At 33.5% G+C, this 17,457-nt stretch overlaps 1 protein-coding gene across 4 annotated transcripts in view; it reads right to left on the reverse strand.

The window, feature by feature from the left end:
• LOC128862763 (slowpoke-binding protein) overlaps nucleotides 1–17,457 on the reverse strand; it is a 208,322-nt gene that overhangs the window by 21,264 nt on the left and 169,601 nt on the right. For all 4 annotated transcript variants that reach the window (XM_054101471.1, XM_054101470.1, XM_054101473.1 and 1 more), the window contains 4 exons: nucleotides 7,285–7,492; nucleotides 6,955–7,191; nucleotides 6,478–6,659; nucleotides 1,720–1,921 (listed from right to left, as the gene is read on the reverse strand). In XM_054101471.1, coding sequence (XP_053957446.1) covers nucleotides 1,720–1,921; nucleotides 6,478–6,659; nucleotides 6,955–7,191; nucleotides 7,285–7,492 — 829 coding nt within the window. The remainder of the gene's footprint in view (nucleotides 1–1,719; nucleotides 1,922–6,477; nucleotides 6,660–6,954; nucleotides 7,192–7,284; nucleotides 7,493–17,457) is intronic.

Below are 17,457 nucleotides of genomic sequence, written 5' to 3' on the forward strand. Positions count from 1 at the left end.
ACACGAAGAGGTTGAAGAACTATGATAGGTGTGCTGACAGGTCATGGCCCAGTATCTCGGACAGCGAGGAAGGAAGAAACACGTTTGAAATATCTGAGGGTACCACAGTTTTATGGATAGGAACATATCTCAGCAGTAGATTGGAAATGTCTCCTTAAATTCGCAATAGAAACAGGCACCATGCGGGTGGACTATTTCAAAACACAAAACTCATAACTAATGAAGTACATCAGGTATCGCTATGGAGAGCGCAGATGATTTATTTAGATTCTTTTGCATTTTTCTCGAAACCAACTTTTTCAAAGTGGTGGGCATTTACTCAAACAGTTTTAAACGATGGACCTAAAATTGGAACATATCTTTTTAAATACTTATACATTTCTCCCAGAGTGGCAGATTGTTTTTGATTATTTAATTAAAAAACAAATTATAAATATCATTAACTAACTTTTTTACAAAAAAAAAACTTAAAGTGCTACTATTTAATAATTTTGGATTCGAAACCGGCTATATGACTTTGTACGAGGGTCTATTTATTTTTCCGGTCTTGGACACTTATAGTGTGATCAGGCACCATCTAACATTTCCATTGGAAAGTTTGACATATTTTAGCATTAATGCACTCGAATATTTTGATGTGTGAGCCATATTAGCATTGTTTAAAGTAGCTTTAAAAATAGATCTTGACGAAAATGTGGAATTAAATGGGGATAATTTTCATGGGATTATTTTTAATATTTTATGACGTGTATTACCAAGGCAAAAATTTAGCGATGAACTAAAATCATTGTACGGCAAGAAAGCACCGTAAAAAACAGACACAACGAATATTTTCGTGGTTGCTGTTCGCTCAACGATGAATTCCGGGAAAATCGTTGAAAAGCAGTTGTTGAGCCAAAAAATATCGATAAGATTTTGCATTATCAATAAGATTTTGCATTATAATTTTGTGGTAAAAAAGTTGTGCTTGCATTGACTTCCAAGCAATTTAAAAAAGCACTTTGGAAACGCGACTGAACAGAGTGCTTTGAAAATCGTTTCAAACGAATCCGAAAGAGTATTGATAATTATGGAAAATATTTTGAAAATCAATAAAACTATCCTCAACTACCAATGCTCATTCGTTTCCACGACAGTCGGTTCTACGTACCGGAACGACCCGGATTTATATCCGGCCAAGGACTGTCACTTCGGCAGCATTCCCTTTATACTTCTATGTATCGGGAATATTTATGCTGCTACAACAATAACAACAACAACAACAATACTAATTTTTTCATTGTTAGACCAGAAGTATAAATAACACTCCTCGTACCTGTTTCACATAAAAATTGTGGTAGGTACCACCAAGACAACCATTCGCCCACCAAGAGGGAGTGTCACAGAAAATCTGCTTCAATCTGAGGCGTGTATCTCCATCATATAGGTTTTATGAATTTCTAATCGCTAACAAAGGTGAAAAAGTTCTACGCCTAAGAGTTTAGCAAAAAAGTTATTTGCAATCATCTAATATTCATGCCATTATGGCAGTTAAGTTTGTTAGCTTGCAGAAAAGCTTTTCAAAAATGTATAAAGAACTTTTTAAACAATTTTGGTTCATAACAGGCTCAATAACGTAAGACTCCAGGAAATGCAAAAACTTCTTATTCAATCGTCCACAATTCTATTGCTGGTGCTATCAAAATCAAAGTCAAAAACAAAAACGTTGATTTTACTTACCTGTGGGAAATGCTCCAATTCCATTTCGAGCACCCGCATGGACGGTTTGGGTGTGGTCATTTCTTGACCGGTGCACATTTCGTATATCAAATGGCCGAAGCAGATGATATCGACATTTTCGATTTCCGTTGTCGAACGCGACCACATAACAGCATTAATACGAGAACTAAGACCAAGCAGGCCATTCTCGAGGCCGGATAGTCTAAAAAATTTGAAAATGGTATATGAAGACGATTGTTATAATTCTTTCAATTAATAAATTAAGGTTTTAACAATTTTAGAAATTTTTATTATATTATAGGTATCATATTAAAACTTCAACGCATGTTACTTATACGCCCGGGTATCTCTTCGAAATGAACAAACAAACATCTATTAATCCCTTTGTGTGCATACTTTTTGTATTATTTATATCTTGACTGCAAGCTAGCGAATCAAACGAACGATATAGGATATGCAATTTTCTTTTTTCTTTGTGGTGCTGCAACTGAGATTCGGTTGGGACGATTTTTCACAAATATGTACGTATGTAATAAGGTGAATTTTCAAATTTCGCAGGCTACGTACATTCGGCTTTTTATGTTAGTATATTTGTCTCGAAGATAAGTTAACGGTTTTAACAATATACAGGGTGTGCCATCTCGAGCTTCGGTATGGAAATATTGAATAACTTTGCTATCCATTGTCAGAAGGACTTGAGAAAAAATAATTTGGAAACGTCAATTCAGTACAATTTTAACGATGAATAACTTTACACCTAAAGAACGCGCGGAAATTGTGACCATGTATTTGGAAAATGGTCGTTCAATTGTGCTTGCTCAACGTGCATACCGTCGAAAATACCGCGGTCGTAAATTGCCTTCTGATAACACCATACGCAATCTGACTAAAAATTTTGAAGAATCGGGGTCTGTAGCAAATCATCAACGTGTTTCAGTTCGTAAAAGACGCTTCAATGAAATTGTTGAAACTGTCAAGCAGAGTGTTTTGAAAAGCTGTTTGAAGCTAAAGTTCCCTGGCCGGTTGATGTCGAAAGGTGGCGATGTTGAGTGGCCTCCAAGTTTTTAGTTTGATTGCGAGAGGCATAAATAAATGGAATTAAGTGCTCAAAAATACTTGAAATGTTGACAGTGGCATACGGTGAGAAGACTTTGAGCATCGCTCAGGAATTGTTGAATGATGTCAACGATGATCCAGACTTGCTTAAAAGGGTCATAACTGGTGACGAATCATGGGGAAATGGTTATGACATCGAAACTGATGCCCGATCGTCCCACTGGAAGAGTCCAGGAGACCAAAAAAAGCACGCCCAGTTCCATAAAATTTCAAGGTTTTGCCCACTGGTTTCTTCGATTACCATGGCGTAGTGCGTCAGGAGTTCTTACCCCCAAGTCGTACGGTAAATCAGGACGTAAAAAACAATATTTGTGCAATATTTGTCATTTCATATTTACTATTCTCTGTTCTCCTCTATTCTGCTGAACGCTGTTTTACATTTTTTCATCCTTCTTCATTTGGACTTTCAATAAACCAAATGTGCGAATAAGCTGAGCTCACGATTTTAATTAAATAAATATAATGGACACTGTTATTCCAGTTAGTTGGGGATGGAGGTTTTCTATGATGAGACAATTCCGTCGGCATGTTAATACTTCGTTGCCATCTGAACAAGGCCGATTGAAAAAGGGAGAATTCCGCTGTCGAAGCCACTAAGATGTGGCAGCTCAAGTTACTATCCCAATTTAACTTCATATGGCCAAAACTTGTAAACTATCAACTTAAGGTAGCAGTAGTATATATATACGTGAATTTTGTTTTTGCAAATTGGTGGCTTGAGTATAAAAATCAGCTGAATATGTCTATAACGAACCTTTGTGAAAAGAAAACTAGGAACGTATATTAATTCCCCGAATTTTGGTCAAAATGTAAACAAAACAAATTCTTTTGACTTGCAGTCCAATCAAGCGAAAGAAACCAAAAAAAAACACACAAATCCGTTTTTCTAGTAATAACTCCATAAATGAATTGAAATGGCTTAACTCCTCCACAATGATCGCTAGAATATTAGGGAATGGGCGCCGATATGCCAGCAAAACAAAACGAAAATATTTCAAAAGGAAATCTTATTACAGACATAATAGTAATAGTAATCATTTTTGTTGACAAAGCAAGTATTGCGAATTTACTTTGTTGAGTTTTTTGCGGCCAAAGAAGTCCTTCATGTGTACTTACATATATACATACAAAGGTATGAATTTCCGCATACATTCACATAAATTTGTAATCCCTTTATGATCTGATTCCATTTCAAAATGCGTTGGATTTTGAGTGCAAAAACTACTTGAACAGATTGGGTAAAGTGTAGCCAATGCATTTTCAAAGGCAATTGAGAAGTTTTGAATTGACAATTTCATTGGAAAAATTGCCAACCTAAAATAGCGGCACATATAAATGTGAACTTTATTAATAAACAATTTTCGTATGCAACGATGAAAGCTGTATTATTACGCAGTATTTAACTCGGTACTACTTCTCAAAAATTTTTATATTTAATATCCGCATTAAGGATAGAACTCAGGACCCGGATTGAAACATATAGGTTATTCGGCTTCAGAGACTTTAATACAATTCCTCATTTATGGTAAAATCCGTGATACTTCATTTGAATTGCTTAATTGAAATGCTTCTACAGATATAAAAGAAAATAAACTAATTATTTTTATTCACCATTTTATGACTAACAAACGACATTTTGTTTTTATTTATATGCAATGGGTTGAAAATATGTGTATGCCTCAGTGGACTTGACTATGTTGCTTAATTTTGGTATGCATTTATTTCTAAATACGTTTTTTAAATTTTTTTCTCTTTATTTAATTCAATTGCAAAGTGGCTCAAGAGCACCATTAGCATATACAAAAACAACCAGAGTTGAAAAAATTAAATTCCATTGCATATTCATAGATGTGTATGGAATTAGTTTGTTTTTGTTTGTTGTTCGTTGTTTGTTGCTTGGAGCGGCTTAACCTAGTTTTATGACACACTCAGAGAGTAGAATTGTTCCAATGTTTAGGTAACCCGGTGACTGTCAACATCAGACTGATTGTCAGAGTTCGTGCGTGCAGCAACACACTTATGCACATTTTTGACAACTATGCCATGATTTTGTACAGTGGCAATATAATCACCCACCAATGAGGTGTTTTAATTAAACTGGGTGGAATCTTAGGCCACAGCTGGATAAGAGAAATAATCGATTTAAAATCCCCGAAGGATATATACAGCTGGGATAAAGTATGCAGCGTTTGTTAAGAAGAAGATGTTGAAGCATAGGATATTTCCTTGTACTCACAAAGAGTATTGAAATAACTCTGATTTGGTGAAAGACCGTTAATCTATTTTAATTAAAGTATTGGGAAATACTCGAATCTGATAATCGTATGATTTTCTTGAATTTTTGCAAATTAAAAATTTAAACTTTAGAAAAATACAAAAAAAAAACACAAATCGATTTTCGGAAAAATCAGTGAAATATACTTAAAGCTTCACTAGGACAGGATGCACGTTGGAGCGTCGAAGCAAATATTGGCTCGATTTATTAAGTACTTTGGCGCTACTTAGATATATGCATTCATGTGATTCTATGTCTATAGAGAAAATATAGAGACTCCATGGAATGGCTTGATGTTGGAAACCAACAGTCACAAATAATAGTAGACGATATTTGTCCCCGACTATCCGCCATTTTGGTTGGGATGAATTTTTTTTGAACTGGCAATATGAAGAACGAAAATTTTTTCGTAAATTTAATCTTATAGCTGATAATAAACTAGAAAACACTTAAAAATATATATCTAGCCACTTAGTTATAGTTCCGTAAAACCACAACCGATCGGCAACGGTATAAATGACTTGATTTAAAGACCGAATGCCACTTCTAGCTACTTACCAGGTATACTTGTTTTTATGAGTAAATATTTTGTAAACGGGTTGCTGGCATTAGTCAACAGCAAAAAAAAAAAAAACATACTATACAATTCTTATGTAAAATCTTTTGCTGAGTTCCAAAATTCAAAAAACTTTTTTGTATAGTTTTTCCAGATATTGTTAAATAACGCGTTTGGAGTAAACAAGGGGAGATTATAAGAATTATAATATTTGGTGATTGCGTTAATCGATCAAATATAAAACCGATCGATATATAAAATTTTGGGAATATTGTGTTTCACTAATTTTTTAGGCCGAATATATTTCGAAGAGAATTTCAGATATAAAAATAGTTTTGTTATATATTTTTTCAATATATACTAATTTTGGGGTTTGAATCCGGACTCAACCGAGTGGTAGTCAAGCACAAGCACAAATTCTGCTACGGCAGCCACAAACTTCGTCGCTTTTGTCTTAAGGATGATGGGATATCTGATCATAGTTATATTGCGAAAATTTTCGGACGCGGTCAGACAAATAATTCATTTGTATAGCCAAACACCTGGGTCTTGTCTTAACTTCGTCTACCAAGATAAGTTTCAAACAGCAGATATACTTATATTTATATTTATATTTATATTTATATTTATATTTATATTTATATTTATATTTATATTTATATTTATATTTACATTTATATTTATAATTTTTAGTTTTATTTTCTTATTTTTTTGTTTGTTTGCAAAACATCTGCATTCCTTCTCAACTCGTGCGAAAAATGTCAAGTTGTCCATATGAGAGCAATTAAATTATTTTGTTAAGTGTACCCACCTGGCGGCGCCATTTTGTAGAATCACATTTCCGCTATGCAAATGTCCATGTAGAGGGAAGCCGCGCTCTTTCAGAAATAGCAATGCCTCTAAGATTTGTCGACCCAGTCGCTGCACTTGAGAGACGGGCAGGCCGTTGGGCTTGCCTGTGTATTTCCGTGCCCATGGTTCATTCCATTGCGTCTAAAAACAAGAAAGAATGGAGGTGGAATTAAAAACCAAAAACAAAAAATACAAAATACAAAATGAATACAGTGAAAAAGGTAAATGCGAAAATAATTGCTCCACAGCGGACAAAAATAAACGAAGTGCACTTGAGGCCAATGCCATTTGCATGCATTTACATGCGTACACATGACGAGGCATACATAGGGGCCCACATGCACTAGTTTGCACTCGGTAGCAAGTATGACATCTGCAACTGGACTCCAGTGCATGAAAATATAGTGCATTAAATAGATTTTTTTGCATAGTTTACCCTATAAATTAAATCCTTTAAGCTGCCGCGCGAATTGAATGGCGTAACCAGACAGGCGAAATTACTTGAACTCAACTGCAGAAAACCCAAATCCAATATCGGATAAATGTATGGGTGATGCAGTGAGCCAAGTAATTCCATCAGCATCGGCTTCGGATTCTCATTTGCGGGCAAATCCTCAAAGGCGACACAGTCCGGTGGGAGTGGCAGCAACGTCAGTAGACGATCCGTGCGCACCTGTGAAGATGAAAATAAATAAAGTAGATAAATATTGATATATGTAAATTCAGTAAACTTTGGTGCAAAACACTTTCACCAAGCGCCACTCACCGTCGCATCGGTTACGAGAAACCAATTCTTGCCATGACGCGAGCCAATCTCATCCAAATGTGCGATTATCTCGTAACGACCATTCGAGTTCTGCACCCACTCCTGCAGTGTATTAAAGGCGCGTTCGCGTTGGGCACGCTCACGTGGACTGCGCTCCACAATGCCATTGCCACTATCCAATGCCGAGTATTGATATTTCAGATTTGGCCTGCAAGGTGAATAAAATGTTCGAAAATATGGCAAACTCTGGCTTAAATGACTATTGGTGGAAGCGTTTAGGAAGTTGGTCGGAACGAAAGGATGGCATAGGGTGGTATCGGGAGGGAGGGTAAAATAATATAATATATGTACATACATAACTATACAGTTTCTTCTTTTATTGGGGAGGGGGAGTCTTTACAAAAACATATAAATTTTAGCTATATAATTTTGGTAACTAATTTAATTAACATATTTTATAACAATAAAATTCTTGCAGTTTTTTTCTCAATAATTTATATAAAATATTATTATATTCTAAATTTTAGCGTTGTACTGAGACAAAAAATATTTTATAAACGTTTTTTAAAAAAATAAATTCTTTATACGGCAAATGCTATTCGCTGATGATTAATATGATTGTGGCAAGGAAGTGTGTAAGCGGAGTTTGTTGTCGGATTGATCTTTGCAAGAACATAAATTTTATGAAAAATATCATAACTCCATAAGTTAAAAATGTAATACCCAATCTCTTCAAAAAATTAAGAATTCCAAAAAAGAAAATCAAAAACATAAAAGACAATAACAAAAAAATAGTATTTTCAGCAAATATTATATGTCTAACTGAATATGTATTTGCTAATGTTTATTTAGGGTGTTTTTTAAGAGCTTGAGAACTTAAAATGTTAATACAAAACAGAAATATTGTTGGAATGTTTTTTTTATTATAATTATTCTGTATATAATTTCATGAGATTTATTTTGTGAATATGATAACCGGCATATGTTCGCCGCGGCAATGACCTATATGGTTCATTCGATCCGTCCATTTTTTGACTGATTTTTCAATTTTCCACAATAAGTCTGGCCGTACGGCCGATTGTTAAGCGCGCTGTATGGCCAGTTGCGCCATCTAGTTGGCACCAAACTTCGTCAATGTTTTGTTTTTGTAAACAAAAATGCAGTTAGCATGGCTTGATAGCGCTCGCCACAAATAAGAAGAGGAGCTCTGCCGAACACCTCAAAAGGGTGTACGCGCCAATTATATAAAGGGTGGTTAAATTTCAAGGGCCGATGTTGAATGTGAACCACACCTAAAGGTCAAATTTTTTTCTGCATTTCATTTGACTTTTGTCAATTTCAGACTTACTCAATGTGAACCATGGAAACACACATAATCGAGGAACGCGTTAAAGTTATCCAGGCTTATTATGAAAACGGGCGTTCAAATCAAAGTGCATTTCGCGCGCTTCATCTTCAGTGATGAAGCACATTTTCACCTCAGTGGATTTGTCAATAAGCAGAATTGCCGTATTTGCGCCGGCGGCATCAATGGGCCGTATTTTTTCCAAAATGAGGCCGGTCAGGCAGTTACTGTGAATAGTGTTCGCTATCGTGAGATGATATCAAACTTTATATGGCCCGAATAGGAAGATATGGATGTGGGCGATATGTGGTTTCAACAGGACGGTGCCACTTGTCACAAAGATAACGAAACAATGGCTCTTTTGCGTGAAAAATTCGATGGCCGAATAATCTCACGTCGCGGCGATGTCAATTGGCCACCAAGATCATGTGATTTGACACCGTTGGACCTCTTTCTTTGAGGTTATTTGAAAGAAAAGGAGTACGTAGATAAGCCAGCAACAATTGAAGAGCTAAAGGATGAGATAATTCGGCACATTAGCGGAAAAGAACCTCAATTATGCCTCAGCGTCATCGAAAATTTGGTCCATCGGATGGAGGTGTGGCCTCGGCGGCCATTTGGCTGATATTTTATTCAATATATAATTGAGCCATACCAATATTATCATAATAAAGAGAAATGAAAATAATTTCTTAAAAAAATTGTATTTTATTCAAAATCAATTCCGGCCTTTAAAACTTAACCACCCTTTATATATTTTTTTTTACAGCACTCTTTACTGATTTGCTTGACGCCCTATGCTCCAAAAAGGAGTTAAAGGAGTCTAGGTATTTTTTCTGTTTTCACTATTGACGTGCATAATTCACTGCTGCCAATATGCCTCTATATAGCTTTATGCTGATGATACTCAAATTTGTTATTCGCGCCCTATGTACCTTTGTGAGGACTTAGTTCTAAGACTGAATGATGATTTACAGAGAATATCAGTCTGGGCGAAAACAAATAGCCTTTATTTAAACGCTGATACTACCTCCATCGCATGATAGTTTCAACCTTCGAATTATTCTGGAAGACACGGAAATCAAATTCAGATCAGTAATGACTAACCTGAGATTTAAAACGAACTCGAACAACAATTGTGTGGATCACTTCAGTTATAGTGGGTCAAAATTATATTACACTTTAAGAAATCTATGACATACGAGTACTTGTTACTGCCTATTAGGGATGTCAATATTAGTGGAATTTCGGGACTCGTCTCGGGACTCACTTGTGAACATAACTTTTTTAGATTTAATTCAAAACTCTATAATTCAATGCCTGTAAGCATACCATGAAATGAAACCATTTAAAATTTAAGATAAATTGACTTTGATGAATTTCATATTTATTAATACAACCAATCCTGATGTAATATATGATATTTCCTAAATTGTACAAAAAAATAAAATTTAAAATGCAAGGGCGTTTGGAAAGAAGGGTAAAAAAAATGTTTAATTTTTTTCCTTAGCAAAATTAAAAAAATGTATTTAATTCTAAAAACATTTTAAAAGAAAAAAAAAATATTCCGATTAATATTCCAAAACAAAAACCCCAGAAGAACTTCGCGCTTTAGAAGTGAACTGATACATTACTTTGCTGCTAATATGTACGTATATCTTTCTTTTCACCTCTTCTTTTCTCTTCTATATATTTCTATACTTTCACAACTTAAGAATAGTATTCATAAGTTCAAACACTGTAAAATAACTTTTGGTTGTGTGTTTGATAAGCAAAGAAATAAAAATAAAAATTTGGCACTAAATAAATCTTAAAACGATTAAATTTAATTTTTTTCTTTCTTTCAGCTTACTTATAAATGTAACCAAACATATAAATAAACCATTGCAAATATTCAATTCAAATTTGGAAAAAATAGCAAACAAAATTTAAAAAAATTTATGTATTTTATCCTTAAAACTGAAAGAATTTTTTTTGATAAAAATAAAAAATAAATAAATAATTGGCGTGTACACTTCTGTTAGGTGTTTGGCCGAGCTCCTCCTCCTATTTGTGGTGTGCGTCTTGATGTTGTTCCACAAATGGAGGGACCTACAGTTTCAAGCCGACTCCGAACGGCAGATATTTTTATGAGGAGCTTTTTCATGGCAGAAATACACTCGGAGGTTTGCCATTGCCTGCCGAGGGGCGACCGCTATCAGAAAAATGTTTTTTATTAATTTTGCCTTCACCGAGATTCGAACCAACGACCTCTCTGTGAATTCCGAATGGTAATCACGCACCAACCCATTCGGCTACGGCGGCCGCCGTTGATAAAAATAGTCAAAGATATTTTATTTTAAAAATTCGGTAGCAAAATTTTCGGCTCTCATTGAATCTTGAAACTATTACCTTTTTTTAATTTTTTTCCAATTAGTTTTTTCTTTCAGTTTACTTCTTGATATAGTCAAACATACAAATAAACCATTTGCATTACAATTAAAATTGAAAACGAAGGTAGTTTGGAAATAACAGCAACAAAATTTAACCCTTTTTCTTAAAATAAAAATTCATTCATTTTTCAGGTTTATTCTTAATATACTCAAACCTACAGTTTATTTCCATATTTTCAGAAAAAGAGAGGAATCCCGAAATCACGGGACTGCAAGATCAAACGACTAACAAATAAAAAACTTAAATACTGCCTCATATGACCTCCTTGGATTTAGTATTTTGCAAGCTAAGTTATGAAATAAAAATAAATTTATTTATTTTATTTAAGCTTTAAATAATACTGCCAGATTCATATATTGTAAAAGCGATAATCGATAACTCACTACAGTGACAATGCAAACTACAAAGTGACGCAACACCATCCAATTTCGTTTTTGAATATTTGTTTGTTTACGCGCTCCATTGCTTGGCTGTCTGTATACTGCAGTGCTTGACGTACGCCGCCATTTACAAAAATTAAAAATCTTTGGATAAAAAATAAATAAATAATTGGCGCGTACATTTCTGTTAGGTGTTTGGCTGAGGTCCTTCACCTATTTGTGGTGTGCGCCGTGATGTTGATGCACAAAGGGAGGGACCTACAGTTTTACGCTGACTCCGATCGGCAAATGGCCATTCCCTACTGAGGGGCGACCGCTAATAGACAAAATGTGTTCTATTATTTGATGTTCATGCACGGAGATTCGAGCATACGCACTCTCGAATGGTAGTCACGCTCCAACCCTATCGGCTACCTGCGGCCGCCGTAATCTTCAGATAGGATGATTAATTTTGCGCCACCCTGTATACACATTAATTTCAAGGATTACATTCATTCAAATAATTAGAAAAAGTTCTTTATATTTTTTAATTTTTTTGAATTTAATTGTTTAATTTTTTAAATTTAAAAACTTTTTTTTGTTAATTTAGAACCAAAATCAAAAATCACTGGAAATGTGTCACGTCTGCTTTAACTTCTTATACATTTATCAATTTAATGAGATTAAATTTTAAAAATTAAAAATATTGAATTGAGCTGCCTTTTCATTTAGTTACTTTAAAAATAAACAATAAAAACAAACAAGTGCTTATTTTAAATTATTTTTTTGCTATTTAAAAAAGTAAATTTCGTGAAATTTTTCTTCATGTGGATGAAATAACAATAATAAATTAATCAAATACATTTTACAGTTTCATGTACAATCCCACAAACTTCCTGCGCACAATAAAAATCATCAGCTGCAATAAACAATGCACAAGATCAACCAATACATTCATATGTTTATATGTATGTAGGCTTGCAAATTGCACATACATATATACAGTTTTTGCAATGGCATTCAGCAAATTGTGTGCTGTGCAGTGTGGTGCCACTGTCATCTGACAACTGACTGCCTGGCCGTCTACAGTTGAGCAGGAATAGGGGCGACAGCAGCGGTAGCAGTGGCAATGGCAGCACAATATAACAAAATACAACACCATACGACAGCGTAGCACAACAGATGGTAGATATGATGCCACACAGCGGCAGCATGGCACAGCGGAAACGGAAGAGGAAAAAGATCGACCATTCGCGGTGGATAAACACAAAACACGCTGGATAATTTTTGTTGGGACTTGAATTAACTAATTAAATTTTGAAATACACATTTGTAAGCTGATAGCTTTTCGCATAATTTTTGGGAGAAAATGCAAGAGATTTGCTATGAATTTTGTGGTTAGTTAAGTGACATAGACACACAAAAATTGAAATTCAGGCACAAATTGTGTAAGCAGTTAATTTTTAATAGTATTTAATTTATTTAAAAGTCGTAAAAATGTTGGAAATACTGAGAGTAGTTTAAATATATGAATATTTATAACAAAAACAAAAAAAAAAAACAACAACATACAGCAACAAAAACACATTTAATTCATTTTTAATTGAAAGCACATGTAAACATAGAATTATGCATTTTATAATTCTTTTTTTTTTGGATTTATGGTAAACACAGTTTTTGTATTATTAATGTGAAAGTGTGTGTGTGCTTGAGATCAAATTTGCTTTGAGTGAGAATTCAATATTGCAATTTTGTTAACCATTAAAGCAAAAGTGAAATTAAAAGAGAAAAATTGTAGAATTTGGCGTAAAAGCGAGTGAAAGTAAGAGTAGAGTAGTAGGAAAAATCGGACAGTATAGCTAAGAATTTGAATATATAGTTTTTTATCAATTTCTTATATTTAATTTAAATTTTGTTAATTAATTAAAGAAATTAAGTTTAAGAAGCAAAGGTATTTATAGTGAAAAAATAAATTTACAAAAAAATGCAATAGCTGTTATAAGAAATCTATAAGAAAATCTCAAGTCCAAGAACCTCTTATTAAACTTCCTTCCTATTTTTTTAATTATTCTTTATTTTATATTGATAAGAAATAATTTTACTGCATTAATTTTGTGGCAATGCAGGCAAATATGCAACCCAAACAAAAATATAAATTAGTCTGCATTTTTTCCAAGCTGGGTGAATGTAAGGGAAATATCTTCTGTATTCCACATAATAACCGCATATAAGTTTCGTAACGAATAAAATAAACGAAAATAAAACGAAAAAGCGCCATAAAACTTAACCAAGATATCAGTAAGCAATTCATGCTGGCTGCTTGCCACTCTTTCTATTTTTGTTGCTTGCTCAATGTGAAAGCTTATGAAGGCTTTTCCGTGCCCCTAAAAATATTTCTAACGCAGCCAGTGCGTATGTGAGCACATGCAAACATACACCATACACAGGTCTACTTGGCAAATACATATTTGGGTGGATGTGTGCGTGTTGGCAAAAAATCTAAAGCGCCTTTGGCAGCAAGATACAAACAACAAACAAAGTCCAAACAAAAAACGAAGTCACATTTTCTTTCAACCATGAATAGTGAATAACTTTAAATTATTCATATGTATGGCTAACAGCCTTGAACTATGCTTCTGAGGAAAAGCGCGCTTGAGAAAATAGTATCTAAATTAAAGCGCATAGCGAAATACATAGGAAAGCAGACATGCGATTAGGCTCAGTGAAATGCCTATTTTGGACGCGCGAATATTTATAAAATTTTGACTTGCTTTGTATAATTTGTGCTTGCGCTCGGTTTTCTTTATGTTGAGTAGACACGCATATTTGTATGTAAAACCGTTAGTAAGTTGGTATGTACTCAGCCGCAGTCAGCATTTAAATTGGCGCTGAAATAGCGGAAAAGACAACTGACAGCTGGGAAGGACAGCGCAAAATTTCGCTGTTGCTGGTTATGTGGCATTTGAACGAAAAAATTTATAAAATAAGTTAAATAAAATAAATTAATTAATTGCAAGAGATTGCCTGGGCAGATGTGAAGTGAAATGAAAATAATTGGTGTTAAATTAGCTTAGCCGAGTGACGTTTGAAATGCAAAGGAAGTTGAGTAGAGACAGGAAAATAACGGACAGGAGAATATAATGAAAATAGTAGGACGACGAGTGGAACTAATGAAATACAAGGCACGAAATTAAAAGAAAATAAGATATAAAAAATGTATATGAAATTTATAATATTTTTACGGAAAAATAAAATGGAAGAAATCAAAAAAAAAATTATAAAGTAAAAAAAAAACATAAAATAAGAGATGGTTGAATACATAAAGTGTAATAAAGTCATAAGATAAACAAATTAAAAAATAAATAAAATAAGGTAAAAAAAAATTTAAAACAAACCAAATCAAATAAGACAAAATAAAAAGAAATAAAAAATGAAATAAAGTAGAATAAAATAATGTAAAGTAAAATAAAAAATTTATAAATAAAATAAATAAAAAAATAAAATTAAAGTAATGGATAGGAGAACATAATGATATAGTAGATATAAAAGTAGTAAAATAAAATGAAATAAAATAAAGTGTAATTAAATAAAATATGGTAAATTATTGAACAAAAATAAATAAGAATAAGGTATAATAAAATAAAATAAAGAGTAGTTAATTAATGCAAAGTAAGGTGAAAATTAAAAAAATGATAATGAATAGGGTGATGTAAATGAAAATAAGATAAAAAATAAATAAAATTAAATTAAAACAAAGCAAATCCAATGAAATAAAATAAAAATAAATATATAAATGAATTGAATTATAATAAAATATTGTAAAGGGACAAAAAATAATAAAATTAAATAAATAAAAAATTAAGTAAAACAAAAAAATAAAACTAGATGAAATTACTGAATGCAGAGAAATTCCTAGAAATTGCATCGCAAATGAGCTGGCTAAGAGGAGATCTGAATTCCTAAATTAGTGAATTCTGCCCAAAATGTGGGCATCCCTTTATCCTCAAGTAAGTTCTGGATCAGATTGGTCTACATCACGCTTACCAACAGTAGATGGACTACGGAGTCCACTTGTGAAATAAGTAGATAGGCTTGGGCTAGAAATAATGAGCACAGAAATAGATGCCTCATCAAACTGGATTAGCATTGTCTAATGGGGACAGGATGGGAAAGGATAGGGTTTCATTCAAACGAATTCCGTTACAGTCACAGAAAGAGGAGGAGGCGGAGGGCGTTGAACACTTCCGCTGTCACTCTTGACCGAACGCGATGTCGCTCTTACTGCTTTGGTTGTCTTACAGACTAGGGGCGGCAGTTATGCAGAGTATTTATCGTTTATCTGAGAGACCAAGTGATTTCACCACATAAGGAATTAGAGGAGGACTTCAGTCCCAACTTCTGATATCACAATGGGGTTCCAGGCCTAAGTAAGCCTCGAATGGAGAGTGGTAACCAACGTACCCTGAAATAGGAAGAAAAAATAAAATAAAAATGAAATAAATAAAAATAAAATAAGATAAATAAAAAGTACATTAAAGTTAAAATTAAACCAAATTAAAATTAAATTTAACCAAGTATAGTAAAGTACATAAATATTGTAAAGTTCGATAAAAGCTTTAATAATTAAAAGTAATAGAAAAAAATACAAATAAAATGAAAAATATATCAAATCCAAAGAATTTAAATATTAGTTTAAATTCAAAAAAAGAAATCCATTATTTTCTCGGTAGATGGCTGTAGTGATCGACATCTCGTACCATCAAACAATTTAAAGTTTATATTCGTTGTCAAGGCGAAAGCTAAAGATCGACGATGAAAAAATTTTGAACCATTTATGTAAAATTTATATGCAAAAATAATGGATTTCATTACTGCACTATTAATGGCAACTGGATGAAAGCAAAAATTAATAAAAAATAGAGAAGAAATATTAAAGTTTATTAAGAAATATAGAGTTTATTAACTTATATATACACCGCAACATTAGGTTCTTTGTTGGAGAATTCGCAAATTATTTACTGAAAACTGAGTCTCATGATAAAAAAGCATAGTAAATAATAGGCGCGTTTCTACTCCGATTGCAGGTGTGACCCCTAATTTCCTCATAATTGTGCTCGAAACTTAAAATGTATGCAGCTCCGAATAACAAATATTTTACTGAAGTGGTTTTGTTTGGCAAAAAAATATTCGATATTTCGGAACAGTTGCCTTTAGCAGCAGTAGCTTTTAAATATTATTTAATCAACTCACAACAGTGGCAGCGGCGGAAGGTGTGAAAGCTATGCTTAGTGGGGTCATCAGTTTACGTGCGCCATGCCTATCGTTACTAAAACTTTGGTGAAATAATAGAAGACTTTTGTTTAATTACATTAAGGCCCCGGGTACTGCAATGAGTCGCTGCATCAAATATGCGTGTGTGTATAGACTCTAACAAGTGGTATCCGAATACCCTCTTCATCATATTAATTTTTGTACTTATAACCAAGTTGGAAATGTAAGAAAAAAAAAAATTTTGAGTGAGGAAAATTTTTATTTTGACCAATACGGGCTCCATTGCTTGCCTGTTTACAAGCTTCGTCTAGTTTACAAGAGCAAAATAAACGATGTGCGTCGCCATTATAAAAAATTATAGATCTTACAATGAGGAGATTGTTTAAAATCTTATTCATTTTGCGTCATCTTGTATATTACAAATTTGCATGGTAAATTTCAAAGCTTTTTCGATTGATTTCCGGCTATTTTTTGCTTCCTTTGCCACTCAAATATTATATATAAATATATACATAACTGGTGCTTCAACCCTTGTTTTTTGCTCTTTGGCCGAGCTCCTCCTCCTATTTGTAGTGTGCTCGTTGATGTTGTTCCTCAAATGGAGAAATATACAGTTTTAAGCCCACTGAGAACGGCAAATGGTTTTTTATGAGCAGGTTTCTCATGACAGAAATAATCGCCTGGGCTTCCCATTGTCTTCCAAGGGGTGACCGCTATTAGTAAAATTTTTTTCTATCATTTTTCTGTTTTATGGTAGAAATACTC

The sequence above is a fragment of the Anastrepha ludens genome, chromosome 5 (genome assembly GCF_028408465.1).
Source record: "Anastrepha ludens isolate Willacy chromosome 5, idAnaLude1.1, whole genome shotgun sequence".
Taxonomy (NCBI): domain Eukaryota; kingdom Metazoa; phylum Arthropoda; class Insecta; order Diptera; family Tephritidae; genus Anastrepha; species Anastrepha ludens.